This window comes from Akebia trifoliata, chromosome 6, assembly GCF_017979445.1.
Source record: "Akebia trifoliata isolate Shusen 1 chromosome 6, ASM1797944v1, whole genome shotgun sequence".
Lineage (NCBI taxonomy): Eukaryota > Viridiplantae > Streptophyta > Magnoliopsida > Ranunculales > Lardizabalaceae > Akebia > Akebia trifoliata.
In genome coordinates this window covers 531,421-547,433 of record NC_141380.1, presented here as the reverse complement: position 1 = coordinate 547,433, position 16,013 = coordinate 531,421, and the positions used below count along the sequence as shown (strand labels likewise).

Here is a 16,013-nt window from a genome sequence, read left to right as displayed (position 1 = left end):
AATTCCTCTTAAGGGACCACTGTCAAGGATTTATCTCAAAAATTACTTGGTATGTGTGGGAAGAGGGGGTTGAAAGTGCTAAAAGGATCAGTTTGGTGCTCTAAGAGGCGTGAATATCCTGATTCAAATATATAGGGTCAGGATCCCTTGATTCCTAAAAATGACTCATGAAAAAAACACATGATCTCAACCCTTTGAACATAAATATAATGATTGAGGTTTATCCTTGAGATAAGTATCTCCGAGATTTGTGTTAAAATATATTCTATATTTTTAATTGTTTGAAAATAATTCAGTCATGAAAAAAAAAAAAAAACTGACACTTACTAGAAAAAACAAGGAAATTTTAAAATAAATATTTTAAATTATTAAAAATATAGAATTTATAATTCATTTATTAAACTAAGATATATTATATCATATATTTCACATGATATTTCTTATATTAATTGGCAAAGTATATGATATTTTCAATATATATAAGATTTTTTCAAATTTTGTGAACTAATCTGGATTGAATTTCTACTTGAAGGAGCTGCAGATTAATTCTGATTTATTATTATTTTTTTGTTGAAAAGTTGGGATTTTTATGGTTGTGTACAAGCAACGATTACATCTAGGATTTGCGTAGGAAATTATCTTGAGTTGCCTGTCTTTTTTCGGGTCGTGTACATAGGACATGGGCGTCGATGACAAACCAATTAATCAATAATACAATTGATTTCTCCATTGAAACCAAATCATTTTCAGTCACAGGATTTAGAACGAACGTATAATCCAAATCGACAATTAAATATTTTCTCTGATGCATCATCTATTACTATTACTGACTAATTAGATTAAATGATATATTACGGCCAATTATAACCTCGTCGGGATGGCTCAAGCATGCAATGATGAGCTTATGCTCTTGATATTTCTTCTTTCATGATTTTCAGCTTGATTGTTTGAGAAGGTTGCGTGATACATGGAGAAGGGCTTATGATTATATTTCCTCTTAAAGTCAGATGTGTTTTTTCTTCTTTAGACTTGAGTTTGATCAAGAAAGGAAAGTAAAAAAAAATGAAAAAGATTTGTTTTATAGGCTTTTGTAGAAGGCCTTGTCCTGTCTCGAGGCTTGGATTTAAGTCTTTCTCACAGGAATGAGCAATAATTTTAAGGTTAATTTATCAAAACATGCACCAAAAATTGATTAATTCCTGAAATGATACATTATTGAAATTAATATTGAACATGGTCAATTATGGTTTTCAGAAATAAGGTTTTTTACCAAATCAATAAAAATAAAAATGAATAGTGTTTTGATAATTTTTCATTATTGAATTTTAATTTTCAATTTGGGATTTTGATAACCGTCTATTTTCAAAAACTTGGATAAAGCTCAAAAGAAATTGTTTTTTTTTTTTTTTAAACTTAGTTTTTTAATGAAATTTAGAAGGCTGAGGTATAAGATTACTGTTGTGGAAATCCATTTGAGCAAAACAACCCTCAATAAAGTTTAAAATGTTACTAAGGTAGTAAGGAAAGTGTTTTTAAAAAAAAGGTATTTTGGGTATGAAAAATTATCAAAATACTATTCATTTTAATTTTTACTGATCTGATATAAAAAACTTATTTTTGAAAATATTAATTTACCATTTTCAAAATTAATTTAAATGGTGCACACTTTTTAAAATCAATCAATTTTTATGCTCTGTTTTGGGAATTATTTCTAATTTTTAAGTTCCATTATTTTGAAAATCCATGGAAAATCTTCTCGATATATAATTAAAAAAAAAAAAAAAAACATTTTCCTTACTAACTAGGTAAAGATTTTAAGCCTTACAAAGGGTCGTTTCACTCAAATAGATTACCACATTATCAATTCAATACCACAACTCTTTGAATTTCATTGAAAAAGTGAGATCCATATATATATATATTTTTTTTGAGAGAGAGGGGGGTAAATAAAGTGAATGGCAAACTTCCACCTAACTCCAAAATTTAACATAAAATTCAATGGTGAAAAATAATTTTTTTTTGAATTTTACTTTATTCAAAGTTCATAGAATTTTATCCTCTACAATCCTGAAATATTAGATCATGTTTTTTATGTCACAAGGTGAGCTCAAGGACTCTTAGCAAGGGTGAAGTCATTACTAACTTAGTAAGGCTACTCGGTCTCATTTTAAAGTGTAAAATTGGATTTTGATTTGAACTCAATGGTGGTCATACATATAGGAGCGAGCCCAACTTTAATTAATTAATTAATTAATTAATTTTTTGTTTTAAATAAAGATCATTTTTGTAAGGGATGGGAAAATCACATTCTCATGACAAATCAATTTTCTTGCAAACAAACCCCAAGGGGTTGGCCTAGTGGCAAGCCAAGCCTAGATAACCTCTTCAAGAAGGATAGGTTAAGTGTTTCGAAACTATGAATTCTGGAGCCATTCTTTAGGTCCAGTTGAACCTCGACTCAATCAATTGTATGTAGGATTTTTTGAGAGGGTGGTGTGTGTGACCCTGGGATTAGTCTCACTCAAAGGGTATAGGGATACCCAAAATAAGTGAATTATTTTTTCCTAGCAAACAACAAATCAAACACCAATAAATCACCTTAAAAAGAACACTAGTATATTATTTCTTTTTCCATTGAATTAATTTATTTTCGGCAATGGAACACACCCTTTAGCCTATATGTAAGTTCTCTTATGGGAACTTGTAGATTTACATATGTGACTTCATGACATAGTGAGCTGATGTGATAGAAGAATGATGAGAGCTGGGACAACATTGGCAGATAATGGTCACGGCACTAACATTAGTGTGGGGCTTGGATGCAAAAGACACTAATGAGTGAACCATATTGCATCCTAAGAAGATGATTTATGCTTTTGTGATGGCCATGTTACTTCATCCTTGGGCGGGAAAGCTGGGTCGGGTTATTGATCTCTAGTTTAACATGGTAACTCTTGAGGTTGGAGCTGACTGTTGCAGCGGCCAGGCAAGTGGATCGGGCTAAGGTAGGATCAGACCCAAAATATGATTCATTTTTATTCGATAAGTTTGGATTTGGATCGATGATTTGATTTTAGATATGGATCCAATCTGATAAGGTTCTGATATGATATTTTATAGATTGGATCTGGATTGACCCTGTCCCAATCTAATAAAGACCCGATCCTATACAATGTTTAAATTTATTTAAATTTTGTATATCAAATTAGGTTTGATGTACCAATTCGAACTCAATTCGATTGTTATTGGATCAGGTTTGAATTCTAATATTAAGATCTTATAAAATCCATTCTGACACTTATTGGATGATCCTTATTGGATTGATACTAAATCAATCCGATCTGATCTGGACCCGATCAATTAACAACCCTAAGCTAACCCCAGGGATTGGTTCAGCTAGAGTAGTTATATATATAACATAATAAATGTATCTGAAGTTGTTCCAACAATTTTCATTCTCTACCCTACCTATTTATTAAACCATTTAATGTGAATTTAGTAAGGTAGGTGAAGAGTAGGGATTCAGATGGAACTTGAATGATTTAAATGACCGAGGGTCCACTAATAGTGACATGTGTAATTTAGACAGAAGCGCTCCTTCTAGGACTTTCATGGCCACGAAACCACAAACTTATGGACGTTATCTACGTGTATATCTGTCTTCTTTACATGTTTTCAAATTGGTGGGTCACCCACAAAACTCAAAAAGATCTCAATGCGATAAACATACCTTCTTAGTATTTTATTAAAAAAAAAAAAAAAAATCGAAGTCATTGAATTATTCACTTTAGATATCAAAACTACTATTGGGCCAGATCAAAAGATAAAGCCCAATTAAAAAAGATAGGTAAGAAAGATATTTTACAAGAATGAGGGGGCATACATGTTTCTTTTTTGTAATTATTGTGTTTATCTGCCTACTATGATGGCAAAAGTAACATAAGGTCGAATGAGACAATGGCAGCGAATCAATTACAATTCAATCTAGACCGTTCATATTGATCGTGGTATTCGACACTCCACATAACTGAAATCAAGACAGAATTATGTCAATTATACAAGGGAATTAGGGTGGGGAGAGGGGATTAGGTGCTTAGAATAAGCATTTTTTTAAAACACTAATGATGATTAGGAGGTATCAGGTACCATAATAAAAATTCTCTTGTACACCTCTCCTCTACTTTGGTTTTTAAACTTAAAAGCTAACCCAAATGTCTTATCGATTAATAGTATGTATTGAAATGAAAAGAAACCAACCTTGACACAAATCAATCTTACTTTCACTGTGTCTAAGCGTGCCCCCTTACCATCTCCAAAGATAACAGTAGCCTTAAGTCTTCCAAATCCAAATTCACTCACCCCCTCCAGTATGTCGATGACATGAAGAAGATTTCCGATCATCTAAGATGTCGAATTTCAGCATTGGAAACGTTCGGGTAAAATAGAATTTTGGTTTTTTTTTTTTTTTGTTGTTGTAAAATATCTCAATTAACATCAACATCATCATCACCATCATCATCATCATCTTGTTTTATTTTTCTCATCAATCCTACTTCAAAAGAAATTTCAATTCAGTTAGAGAGGATAATTTTTTTATTAAGAAGGTAAAATCGTGCATCATCGACGGTCCCGATTTCAGATAAGCACCACCACCTATATTACCCTCACACACGTGACAAACACACACACACACGCTCACATATACAATCTTCCTTATCCTAGTGACCAAGAAGATGCCCTCTGTGTATCATTATCTTCTTGGAATCCTGAGAACATAACTCAAAAGAAACATCTCTCTCTCTCTCTCTTTAGTTAAAATATATATCAAGAAGAAGCACACACACAAAAAAAAAAAAAAAAAAAGAGAGGCTCCCCCCAACTTCAACTTCAACTTCAACTTCAACTTCTATGTTTGCTCCTATTTTCCTCTCAAACATCACCAACCATTCAATTTACCAATTTAAACCCTCCATTTCTACTCTTTTGAAAGGAAAAAAGAAGAAGAAGCAGAGAACACAAGAGAAATTAAAATTTGTGGGAAGGTTTCCTTCATAGAGACTATAGATATGCTTTCCACACTGTTGACCTCATTTGTGGTTCGATTTGCTCTTCATACTCCGTGGTGTAACAAAATTCCAAGTGAAATGGTCTAGATTCATCGGTTCGGTTCGTTAAAAGCGAGAAACAGTCTAAATTTTATGACTGGCAGGATCTGATCGATTCACAGTGGCATAAATTCTTCCATGGATTAGTATGTAAGTAATTTTTGTTGCAACAATCTTAATTGATTTTGGGGAAATTTGGTGAGGTTTTGGCCTAATTAGCAATGGTGAGTCATCACCACATGCATCATCGGCTTCTCCTTGATACTGGACAAGATTCGTCTTCGTCTCCGATGATCAATGGAACTAGGTCACGTGGATCTTACAATAATGAAGCCAATTTCGATACCAACATGGTTATCATCTTGGCGGCTTTGCTATGTGCACTGATTTGCGCACTTGGATTGAACTCCATCGTACGTTGTGCTCTACGTTGTGGTCGTCGGATTGCATTTGAAACAACAGATGAAGCTGCGGTACGTTCGGCTGGAACCGGTCTGAAGAAGCGTGCATTACGTCAGATTCCGGTGGCAGTTTATGGGTCGGGAGTCAACATTCCGGCCACGGATTGCCCAATTTGCTTAGGAGAATTCATGGATGGGGAGAAAGTAAGGGTCCTACCAAAATGCAACCATGGCTTTCATGTCAGATGTATAGACACATGGTTAGTGTCACACTCTTCCTGCCCAACTTGCCGTCATTCGTTGCTTGAACGGCCACCGCCACCCGATACAGCTCATGTCGAGGTCGGAATCCGGCCACCGGGAAATGTGTCTAGCGGGCAAGGAGGGGTCGTTGTAATTGTGGATGATTCGAGTTAATGTTTTTAGTTGGAAAATAGCCAAAATTTGTTACAAGTTTTTTTTTAATCTTTATTTGTATTTGTAGTTGTAGAAGGTTGTTAGTTTGTTTATATTTAAGGGAGTATAGAGATGAGGACCTTATTAGTATTTCCTTTTTTTAAGTATGTTTTTATTTCCTCTTTTCATTGCAATATTTGTGAGTTGTGAAAAGGCCAAAGTTAAAAAAAAAACATTCAATAGGAAAGTAAAATTTAGAGGTTTTTTTTTTGTTTGCTTAAGAAAAAGAAGAGAAATCTAATTGGCTAATCTAATTGGCTCGGAATTCATACAAAATTTTGTGGGTGCTTTATTAATAAAAATAAAATAAAAGAGGTTAATAAATTTTTGAGAGATTTACATGACAGATCTATCTCTCTCGTAATTTTATTACAAAAACTCCTTTACTTTATCAAGTTTGTTATTAGACAAACCTTACTAATAACTAACTTGGTAGGATTTCAATCAAGAGTCGTTGGACCCACATAAATAATTAAATTGGCAATCCAACACCAATCTCCTAGATTTCATGCAAAAACTAAGATTTAAAGAAAAAAAATGAAATCGAAATAAAAATCATTTTTGAACTTGATGAAAAGTGTTGAAAATGAATGACTATCAAGATCCCAAATTTAAAACTAAAATTAAATGGTGAATTTTTTTTTTTCTTCAAAGTTTTTAGAATTTTGTCCCTTGTAATACTCCAGTGACATCAAATACTATTTTTGGATGCTACAAATTGATGCGGTCACGATCCACTTTTAAGTATGTTAAATAGCAAAATAATTGCATGAATTTGAATTTTATGATTTGGATCCCCACTCCAAGATTTGTTAGGTGACAAACTTGATAAAGTAAGGTTGATGGGTTACAAATTTCATAAAGTAAGGTTTCCTTGAAGTTGTTAGAATTACAAGAGAATTTTTTATATAAAAATGCAACAATTATGTTTGTCGGGTAAATCTCCTGAATTTTTTTTATTTTTATTTTTTATGTATAAATAATAATAATTATAACTTTACTTGATATAGGATTCTTCACCCACTTACAAGTACACTTATGTATCCTCTACAGTCCATTGCATCCAATTTCAATCATAAAAAGTTGTAAATAGTTGTTAAAAGTTAAAACAATTAAAAGTGTAATGTTAAACTATGACACTTGGTGGTGGATCCTATATGTTCGACTTTTGGAAAAATTTATTCCAAAGTGGATTTGAACAGTATTAATGGATTCCAAACTCAAATTTGTGCAAGGAAAGTATATATGCTTAGTCTTGTTTTAGCCTCACAAGGTTCAGCCACACATATTTAATGGGGGCTTATTTAGAAGAAAAAAAAAAAAAAATCTTGAAATTTTATTCCAAGAAGACTTCAATGTAATTAACGAATTCCAAGTCAAATTTGTCGTGCCAATTCAACAATAATTTTTTTAATATTTACTTTCATACGACCCGTTTCAGTAATTTACGTACAATATTTGGTTGAACAATATTGCATAAATTTCTGGATTACTCCCCAATTTTTTGAAACATGAAAGAATTGACAAAATATCCCAACCAACTCACTGAATTTAATAGAGATATTTGACTTGAAAAGAAATTCCTATAATAACGAATAATTGCAGGTGGTGAGCTTGATCAAGGCATCATCCAGGTTGATGGTGGACCCACATTTGACATCCTCAGAATTTTCGTAATGGGCACTGATGTTGGTTCACGTCATGCTGATGCTGTAATAACACCTTCACTTTTATATATATTTCAAAATTCTTAAATTTTAATTTCTCAAGATTGGAACAAATGTATTTAAGAAAATTTAAGTAAGAACTCCCAAACATGATAAATTAAGAGCTATTCAATTAAGATTTTTTGGCATTTTAACGAAGATAAATTATCGTCTCAATTAGAAGAAAAATTCAAATTAAAAATCCTAAAAGAGTGGGAGAATACCTCAAAAGTTATTGAATGAAATCAGTAAACAATTTGGATAGAGTTGAGTGGAGGAATATGATTCGTTTTACTGAAACTAAATCTTTAGCCCTAACATTTGTGAAAAAGTATGAAATATTTTTGAATTGTGAGTGCAAATTTTCAACTAAATTCAGATCCACCTTATAATATCTACTTGAAATTTGAAGTATTCCATGCTTAAAAAATTTCAATTCGATAGAGGAGAAATCCGAGATCCTAGCCAATTTTTTATCTTGGCCGGTACCATCCCATTGCCATTATGGTTTTAAACTCGGTTTTGTGTCTCGGACGAGTTTTTTGATACGTTTGAAACATCTCAATCTTGGACGAGTTTTGAAACCATGATTGACTTTCCCACCCCATGTTCCACGATTACTTTATCCATCGTTTTTCACGACATCAATAAGACCAGTTTTAATTGTCTTTGAGAAACAGAGAAATAGAAAAGAAAGAAAAAAAAATCTTACTTTATCTCTAGAAAGATTTTATAGTCTTTCTATTAGCAGCCTTTAGTAACTGTTTAGTTAACTAAGACTAATTACCCAAAGAGAAAAAAAAAAACAAAAAAACAAAAACAAATAGAAGAGAAATGTTGGTTGATTTGATTGACATGTGGATCACAAGGAATCATCGATTTTTATGGACATGAGAATCGAATCTCAATTCTCTTTTGCAACAAGGCTTACTTCTCACTCTTCCTTTTGTTTCACTTTGATGGGTTTAGCTGGCCCACGACAGAAAATTCATCCATCCATCCATCCACTATGTACACACTACACACTGTTAAGAGTCAAGTTATCGATCGAGGAGAAATCGTTGTGCCTTAGTGTGTAGCAGACCCTTCTCTAGGCATCATTGGACCACCTGATCATCAAGCATCCATGGACCACCCTTTTGTTCCTGATTCAAGGAGTATCTCCCCTCTCCACAGCTGAAGTGGAACTCTCATCTTTGATCCTTCATTAATGTATCTATGTGCCACTAGTGCAACTTGGGCTAATATCATAGCTGGTACACATACATGTCCCACTTTGACATTGTACCAAGTCACAAGTACGGTCTCCAATGTTAAGGAATCCACTTTAGGGTTAGGTTTAGTTTGTGGTACCTTAGTTATCGAGTTCGTATATCATGCACGGTTAGGCGTCTAACCAATTTTTGGGGTTGATTCGGGTTCAACATTTAATTTACGTTTTAGTAAATTATTATAAATCTAGTCACGAAACTCAACTCATCAAGCTCAATCCTACCATCACCATTGCCACCACTACCTCCACCATGACTACTATTTCTAATATGATCAACACCACCATCACCTTATCATTACTAACATCACCATTGCTGTCATTATGAATTTACAATGTAAAATATTTATAGATTACGTTGGTTTTGGATTGCTAGATTTAAGAAGATTAATCTTGTGGAGATAGTACTTTCAAAAAATTTAGTTGAAATAAGAAGCAGTTACCTTTTCACGAAATTTCATAACATCTTGAAAACTTGTACAAAGAATGGTTCCTTTTACAAACAAAATTTTCACAAAACACAAGGGATCTCTAGAGTAGCATTATCGATTTTCAGACGAAAGACATAATCATAAGGGTAGGCATGGAAAAATGGGTGGAATATGATTTTCCACACTACCCGTTTTCCCATGATCAATTACCCAAGAAAATTGAATTCCAGGGAAAATGAAATTCTACACAATTGAACAAACCCTAAATTCAAAGAATCCATACCTAGAGTTTCACATTTCTTGTGTGTGAAAAAGGACTTTATTAAGAAAATGTCTCATTTTGCACCAACTTTTTATAATACATCAATTTGATTAAGAATTCATGATGAAAAAAAAAAAAAAAAGAATTTCACAATAAAAACAAGAGTCGTGACAATCTGATGCCCACCTCTGACATATGCTCCCATCAAAGAACCGTAGATCATTTGCCTTGGGATACACAAGGAAAATTTATGGTTTTATGTATCCCGATGCAAATGATTTACAGTCGTGTGATGGGGTCATAGAAAATCATTATCTAAAGACAAAACATAATAGTTTTTATTTATTTTGGCATTAAGCAGATCAAAGTCACATATTCCATCCCAATTTTCTCCAAGCACATCACAACCTTATTATAACACCCCAGAGTCTACATTAATACTATAATAACAGGGCTCAATTCAGACTTGGTAAATCAAAAGTGATAGCAAACAAGGAATAAAAAGCCCATACAGAACATTTTTATTTATTTATTTGGATAAGAGGGCTCCAAGGTTGTTGGCCAAGGATGCAATGGTTGTCTGAGAAACTCCTCTGGTCCCACCCAAGTACCATTTCTGTATCATCCCCACCACATTTGCATTCTCCACTTTGATCTTTGATTCCTCTTTTCCTTCTGTTGTAAATGCAATCTGATTACATCTCACCCAAAAAAAAAAAAAAAAAAAAATCACAATTAGAAAGCATCATCACACTTTTGGAACTTAATCCGGTCAGGACATACAATTCAGTGGGTCCTGATAAGGTCAAAGTCAACCTAAGTCAAACATATGAAAATTAAGGTATAGTTTAGGTTGCATTTTCTTGCCTCGGCAGTGCCAGACGTTGCCGGGAAGCTAAAGGAAATGATAGAGTGCCTCTTGAAGTATTTGGACTGGAAGAACTCGACCACTTTCTCGAGCGCTTCCTCCTCTTCTTCTTCATATTTATCGATGGCTGCCAATCGATCTCTCACTGCACTTTCTAATTGCACTCCATACTGAGAACCTTTGATCTCCTTAATCACCACAACTCTTACAAATTTCTCTACTGGGGCTGCAAATCATATAAAAGAAAAAATAATCCAATGGTGCTAATTGTACCTAGTTATAACTAACTGCAGTAACATGGATCATGGAATGCTTATAAGAGCATATGCGACGAGTGACGAAATAACAACTTAGAATGACGAAGATATGCTGACCTGAAATAAGAGCTTCGAAGAAGTCATCGTCCTCAGCGAGCTCAGTCCCCGTTTTGCCTTTCCATTGCTGTAAATGGCCCACGACTTGGGCTTCCAAATAGACCCCAATGGCAGTAAACTTGATCTGAAGAAAATGTATTTCAATGTCCGTGATTCCTGTTCACACACACACACACATACACTAGTCTTTGTGAGTATTGGATTAGACCCAAAGTGTAAATTGGAATATTAGCATATATAAAATCAAATCTAATGGAAATCACCTAAACATTTTAATTAACATACCTTGGGACTTGGTGATCAGAGCATAGAGTGGGGGTACAAATGCTACATTGGGTGCAGCATGTTCATGTTCAAAAATATCTTAAGACAGAGAATGCCTTCATAGCCTTATACATTAATATAATATATTTATTATACACCTATGCTCTTTTATTTAGTTTGGTTCTTTTTTATGTCCTTTTACATTATCCATCACCACTTATACTCTTATACTAAAAACAATAAAATCTTCCTTTTTAATAATCTAAAAATGATAATATCTCCAAGAAAATCAATTAATTCCATTTAACTAAATTATGACTTTAAAAAGAGAATCATGTACTCCATTTTGTTTATTGATCAATTATATTTTCACTCATCCCATGTCCACATGTTATTTTGTTTCCCCTCTATCCTCACCTTCGTTGAGGCTTTAACAAGTGTAGCTATTAGGCTTGGGCTATAGCCAAATAGTTCTTGAGCTATAAAGCCCATTGGTCTGGCTCAGTTAAAAGAGGATGGTAACGCTAAATTATTCACATGTGCTAATGAGCTGGATTGGCCTATTAGATTTTAAAGCCAGGATCATATGGGTCTGGGGTTGGTCTCTATTAATAAACATTTACATGTACTGGGCATAAACATATATATTTTTTTATTTATGATTTCAGGGCATGATATGGACATCATCTCTTTAAAATGATATTCGGCCCAATGTGTTCTTGTTCTGTTCCAGAAAAGCAACCAAATCAGATGGAAATATTTACTCAAGAATTGACACAGATTATTGGTTCATAAAAACACACTAGTGTGCAATTCAAAAGCTTTGTTATTTCTGATTTTTAGAAATGCCTTATCAATCATAGGATTGGTAACATTTGAACTAATCAACCCTTAGAAGGCCTCCCACCAAAAAGGGAGAGGTCTTGAGTTCAAGCCTCCTCTTTGACCACTTATAGAGATTTATCCTGGCTTACCTGGCATGTGTGGTTTGTCGAGTAACATGTATCTGGGGGGTTTGGAAGATACATACGGCGTTGTAAAAGGCCAATTGCCTTGCCCTTGTTTGTTGGGCTTAGTGGTCCAAATGATTAAGCCTTTGGGACCTAAGAAAATAGATTCGTGTGTGAATGTGGCAGCCTTGTCCACAATTCAGACTCTCTTAAAGTAAAGCTTAAAAAAAAAAATGGGATTTATGAAAAAATCGAAATATCAAAGACAATACAATCACACAAAACACAAGGATTTACGTGGTTCGGCAGTGTGCCTACTACATCCACGAAACAGAACAAGAACAATCACTATTTTCTCATCAGTTTTACCGTCCTAAAGATCTCTATTTATAATATCGAGATTTGCCCAAACAAGTAAAACTCCTCAAAACAGAAACCTGGAGAAAATATTACACGATACAAGATATTTACACAACAGGATTCAAATATAGAATAAAAAAGAAAAATTGCAAAACAGAATCTTTAAATTTTATTTCCCATCAAAAGTCAAAATTATCAGATTGAAGGTTAGAGAGAAAAATAATGTGTATATATATAAAGTAATACAAATAAATTATATCTTACCGTGACCCAACAAAGATAATGAGCTACTTGTAATTATGTGATGAGGAGGAAAAGGAATCTCATCTACCATCACCATTTCTGTGTCCACTGCCAATAAAACAAATCCCTCCAAGAGTTAGTGAAAGTTGGCGGATAGCATCTAATAACTCATTACATCTAGGCATACATCATGCAGAACATGGGTGAATAATATATTATAGCATCTATAATACAGGTTTCCAAGCGATATCTTCTCATCTCAGCCGTTGAGATTCCAACTACTCTTTGACACAAATGAGATCATCTCCTAGGCATGGTTTCAAACTCGTCCGAGACCGAGTCATGTCTTGGTATCAGGCATGGATGAGAGGGACGGAAAAGTCTATTTTTCGGACGAGATTTAAATCCCCATGTTCATATTTCTCATTTTTGAACGATACATCTCAAACAAATTGGAAAACTCATCGAGACAATTCGATATCTAGCATGGACGAGACAAGATGCGAAACCAATCCTAGCCCCTCTAGTGACATTTGACACACACATTATTTCAGCTCACTTTTTTGGGCTCACCAACCTAATTGCACATTTGGCCCATAACTTAGGGGATCAATCTAATAAAATCAGAATGATTCAAATCACTTAAGAAAAGTACTTAAAAAACTACTGTGTATGATGCTGATTTTATATGTGTTCATCATGACCCATCAATATGTGAGCCAAATGCTCATATTGGTGGACCCAAAATGCGTGCCATAACATATTTTAACTTTTAAGTTGTGACAAAAGCTTCTGTTTTAACATGTTATCTTTCAAATAAAAAAAAAAAAAAAAAACTAGTATAGGACAACCTTCCATTATTCTAAGAGAGAGAGAGAGAGAGAAACTTACTAGTTATTTCCATTATTCTAAGAGAGAGAGAGAGAGAAAGCGAGAAACTTACTAGTTATTGGTGATACAAATGGTTTTCTTTGAAGGAAAACAAGGGGGAGACGAGGAAGTACGAAATGAAGGAGAGCTTGAAGGAGAGGCTGTTCAGAGAGAGAGAGAGACTTAAAAGCCTTGGGCTAACAACCAACTCCACACCACACCTACCTAAGTCTGCCCTCACAGCTTAACTTTGACAAGTGGGGCTTGTGAATTTCTATCTCCTTGTCTTCTATTTGACTGGTAGATTTTATAATTTCAACTCTACCCTTAATGTTACTTAAAATTTCATATTTACCCTTTTTTGTTTTTGGTATTTCCTAAATTTATTATTTTATGGATGTATCAAGCGTGCTGCGTGCATGAATGTTAAGTAGAGCAAATTGAGGTCTCTTGTATTGAATTATTGCTTAAATTTCAACCATAAAGCAATAGTTGGTCGAAGGGTGGCAGGGTCGTTATTTAGTATGAAAAGTTTGGGTATTTCTGAACTTGTGAGTGATTACTCTTCTTCTTAGGTAGTATGGGTGTGCGGCGTTTCCGGCTTTCACGTGTCATATCGAACCACCTTTCACTTAAGCTACCATCTGTGTTTGTTCAAAAATTTGGGTCGAATATTTGACGGCTGAGATGAAAAGAAGGCAATCCAAAGATATCTCTGTTCAAGTTGACTGTACGAAACTACCAATTTCTTAACAACTGGATGGATACCAAAAACTGATTCAATTAATGAACCACCGGTTTTCATAAGCGACCCACCTTCCTTACTAATTTAGTAAGATTTTAAGCCTTACTATATGTCGTTTTGTTCATTGAAAACTCAGATTAAAAAAATATTCAAAAAACTAATTTCTTCTTAGCTAGATCCAAAGTTTTGAAAATGAACAAATTTCCACGTAACTTCTAATCTTAAAATTAAAAATTGACTTCTTTTTCTTCAAAGTTCATAGGATTTTTTCCTCCATGACCCTGAAGCATCGCATCATCCTTTTGGATGCCACAAGGTGAGCCCAAGGAAACCCCGAGGGGTGGTTCATTGGCAATTTCAAATCCAATAAGCGGTGCGAGTCTGTAGGTTGTGTGTTCAATACCCAGTATGAGCAATATTTCCTCGGGGCCACCCCCAGGGTGTTCCCTCACTTAGCTGCTACATTTGATGTGTGAGCGTTGCACATGCCCAGAGGAGGGTCTTATATGCCTTGGTTTCAGCTTTGGCTCATCCGGTCACCCTAGTCGATGTAAGTCTAGACATCCTTATTATCAAAATAAAAAATAAAAAATAAATCCAAGGACCCTGTTAGAGAATAAGATGCATGAGATACACTGTATCATTGTTAGTGTATCTCATCACAAATAAAAGGTTGTGATGAAAGATATTCTAGAATATATATTGATATTTAGAATATATCAATTAAGATATTCTATAATATTTATATTAGGTAGTTTTCATATATCTTGGTTGATGTAATATTTGTAAATATCCTATTGAGGTTTTTGTAATATTCATCAAAGAAATCTCAATAAAATCATATTTCTACAAACCCATAGTAAAGGTGAAATCCAACAATTGACGGGATTAGTGTACCAAAAACATGTTCCAACTCAATTAATTGACACAATTTGTAAATAAACATGGAGTAGAGATTTGTGGTTAACAAAAGATCGGTGCTAAGCTGGTGAATAATAATAAGTTACTATTTGTATGCCAGAAAGTAACGTGTGTTATTGGTTAAGTAGAGAAACAAACGTTAGAGAATATGAATTATGCACGATTAAGTGTCTTGGATTTTACTCATTTATCAAACATGACACCCTGCAATTTATTCACCAATTTAGCACCATTTTTGTTGTTGTTGCTAATAGCAAATTCGTACTCCTAGATACATACATGCAGGTTGGACACCCACGTTCAGTCACTCGCCTTACAAAATACAAAAGAGGAGAGCTGGCATCAATGTTTTTGTGTACTCGAACATCAGATTCGTCTTTAATTTTCTTTTGGTCTCTTTAAAATGCAAATTCACTCCAATTTTCATTTTTGGGATATTAATGCATATCTTTGATTTAGTTAGTGAAATAAACAAGAAGATATATTTAATTCAGCAGTGGCATATTAGCCCATACGTACCCATCTATTAATGACATTAAGCTCAAAGATAAACAGATCTTGTTAAACTGTCCAATCCTTCACATATCTATCAACCTTTCTTGTAGTTGTCCAGACCTAGAAATGGTCTTAGATTCCAATGTCTCATTTGGACGGATATGTACAGATACATTTGTAATTCCACCATGATAGAAACAGAAAAAAATTTCATTATATATTTGATGATCTCATAGTTTTTTATAAAATCTACTTCTAAATGGAACAGAGGGAATTAAGAGACAGTCTGGAC

The 16,013-nt window shown here is 33.9% G+C and overlaps 2 protein-coding genes across 2 annotated transcripts; one reads left to right on the top strand and one right to left on the bottom strand.

Moving 5' to 3' along the window:
* Nucleotides 1-4,214: 4,214 nt before the first annotated feature.
* LOC147399368 (RING-H2 finger protein ATL74-like) lies at nucleotides 4,215-6,052 on the top strand. The gene has a single exon (XM_086444678.1). It carries the CDS (start codon nucleotides 5,327-5,329, stop codon nucleotides 5,921-5,923), a length of 597 nt encoding a protein of 198 aa, XP_086300804.1. The 5' UTR covers nucleotides 4,215-5,326; the 3' UTR covers nucleotides 5,924-6,052.
* Nucleotides 6,053-9,942: 3,890 nt separating this feature from the next.
* CHIL (Chalcone-flavanone isomerase family protein) lies at nucleotides 9,943-13,825 on the bottom strand. The gene is made up of 5 exons (XM_086444677.1): nucleotides 13,634-13,825; nucleotides 12,712-12,798; nucleotides 10,874-11,029; nucleotides 10,499-10,725; nucleotides 9,943-10,322 (listed from the first exon to the last, which is right to left on the bottom strand). Coding segments are annotated over exons 1-5 (633 nt in total). The 5' UTR covers nucleotides 13,635-13,825; the 3' UTR covers nucleotides 9,943-10,160.
* Nucleotides 13,826-16,013: the final 2,188 nt, after the last annotated feature.

Excerpts from the sequence above, each read along its gene's own strand:
- LOC147399368 (XM_086444678.1), top strand. The coding sequence starts at position 5,327 with ATGGTGAGTCATCACCACATGCATCATCGGCTTCTCCTTGATACTGGA.
- CHIL (XM_086444677.1), bottom strand. Across the intron at positions 11,030-12,711 it reads ATTATCTTTGTTGGGTCACG|GAATCACGGACATTGAAATA; the intron begins GTAAGATATAAT and ends GTGTGTGAACAG. Across the intron at positions 10,726-10,873 it reads CTTCGAAGCTCTTATTTCAG|CCCCAGTAGAGAAATTTGTA; the intron begins GTCAGCATATCT and ends TATGATTTGCAG.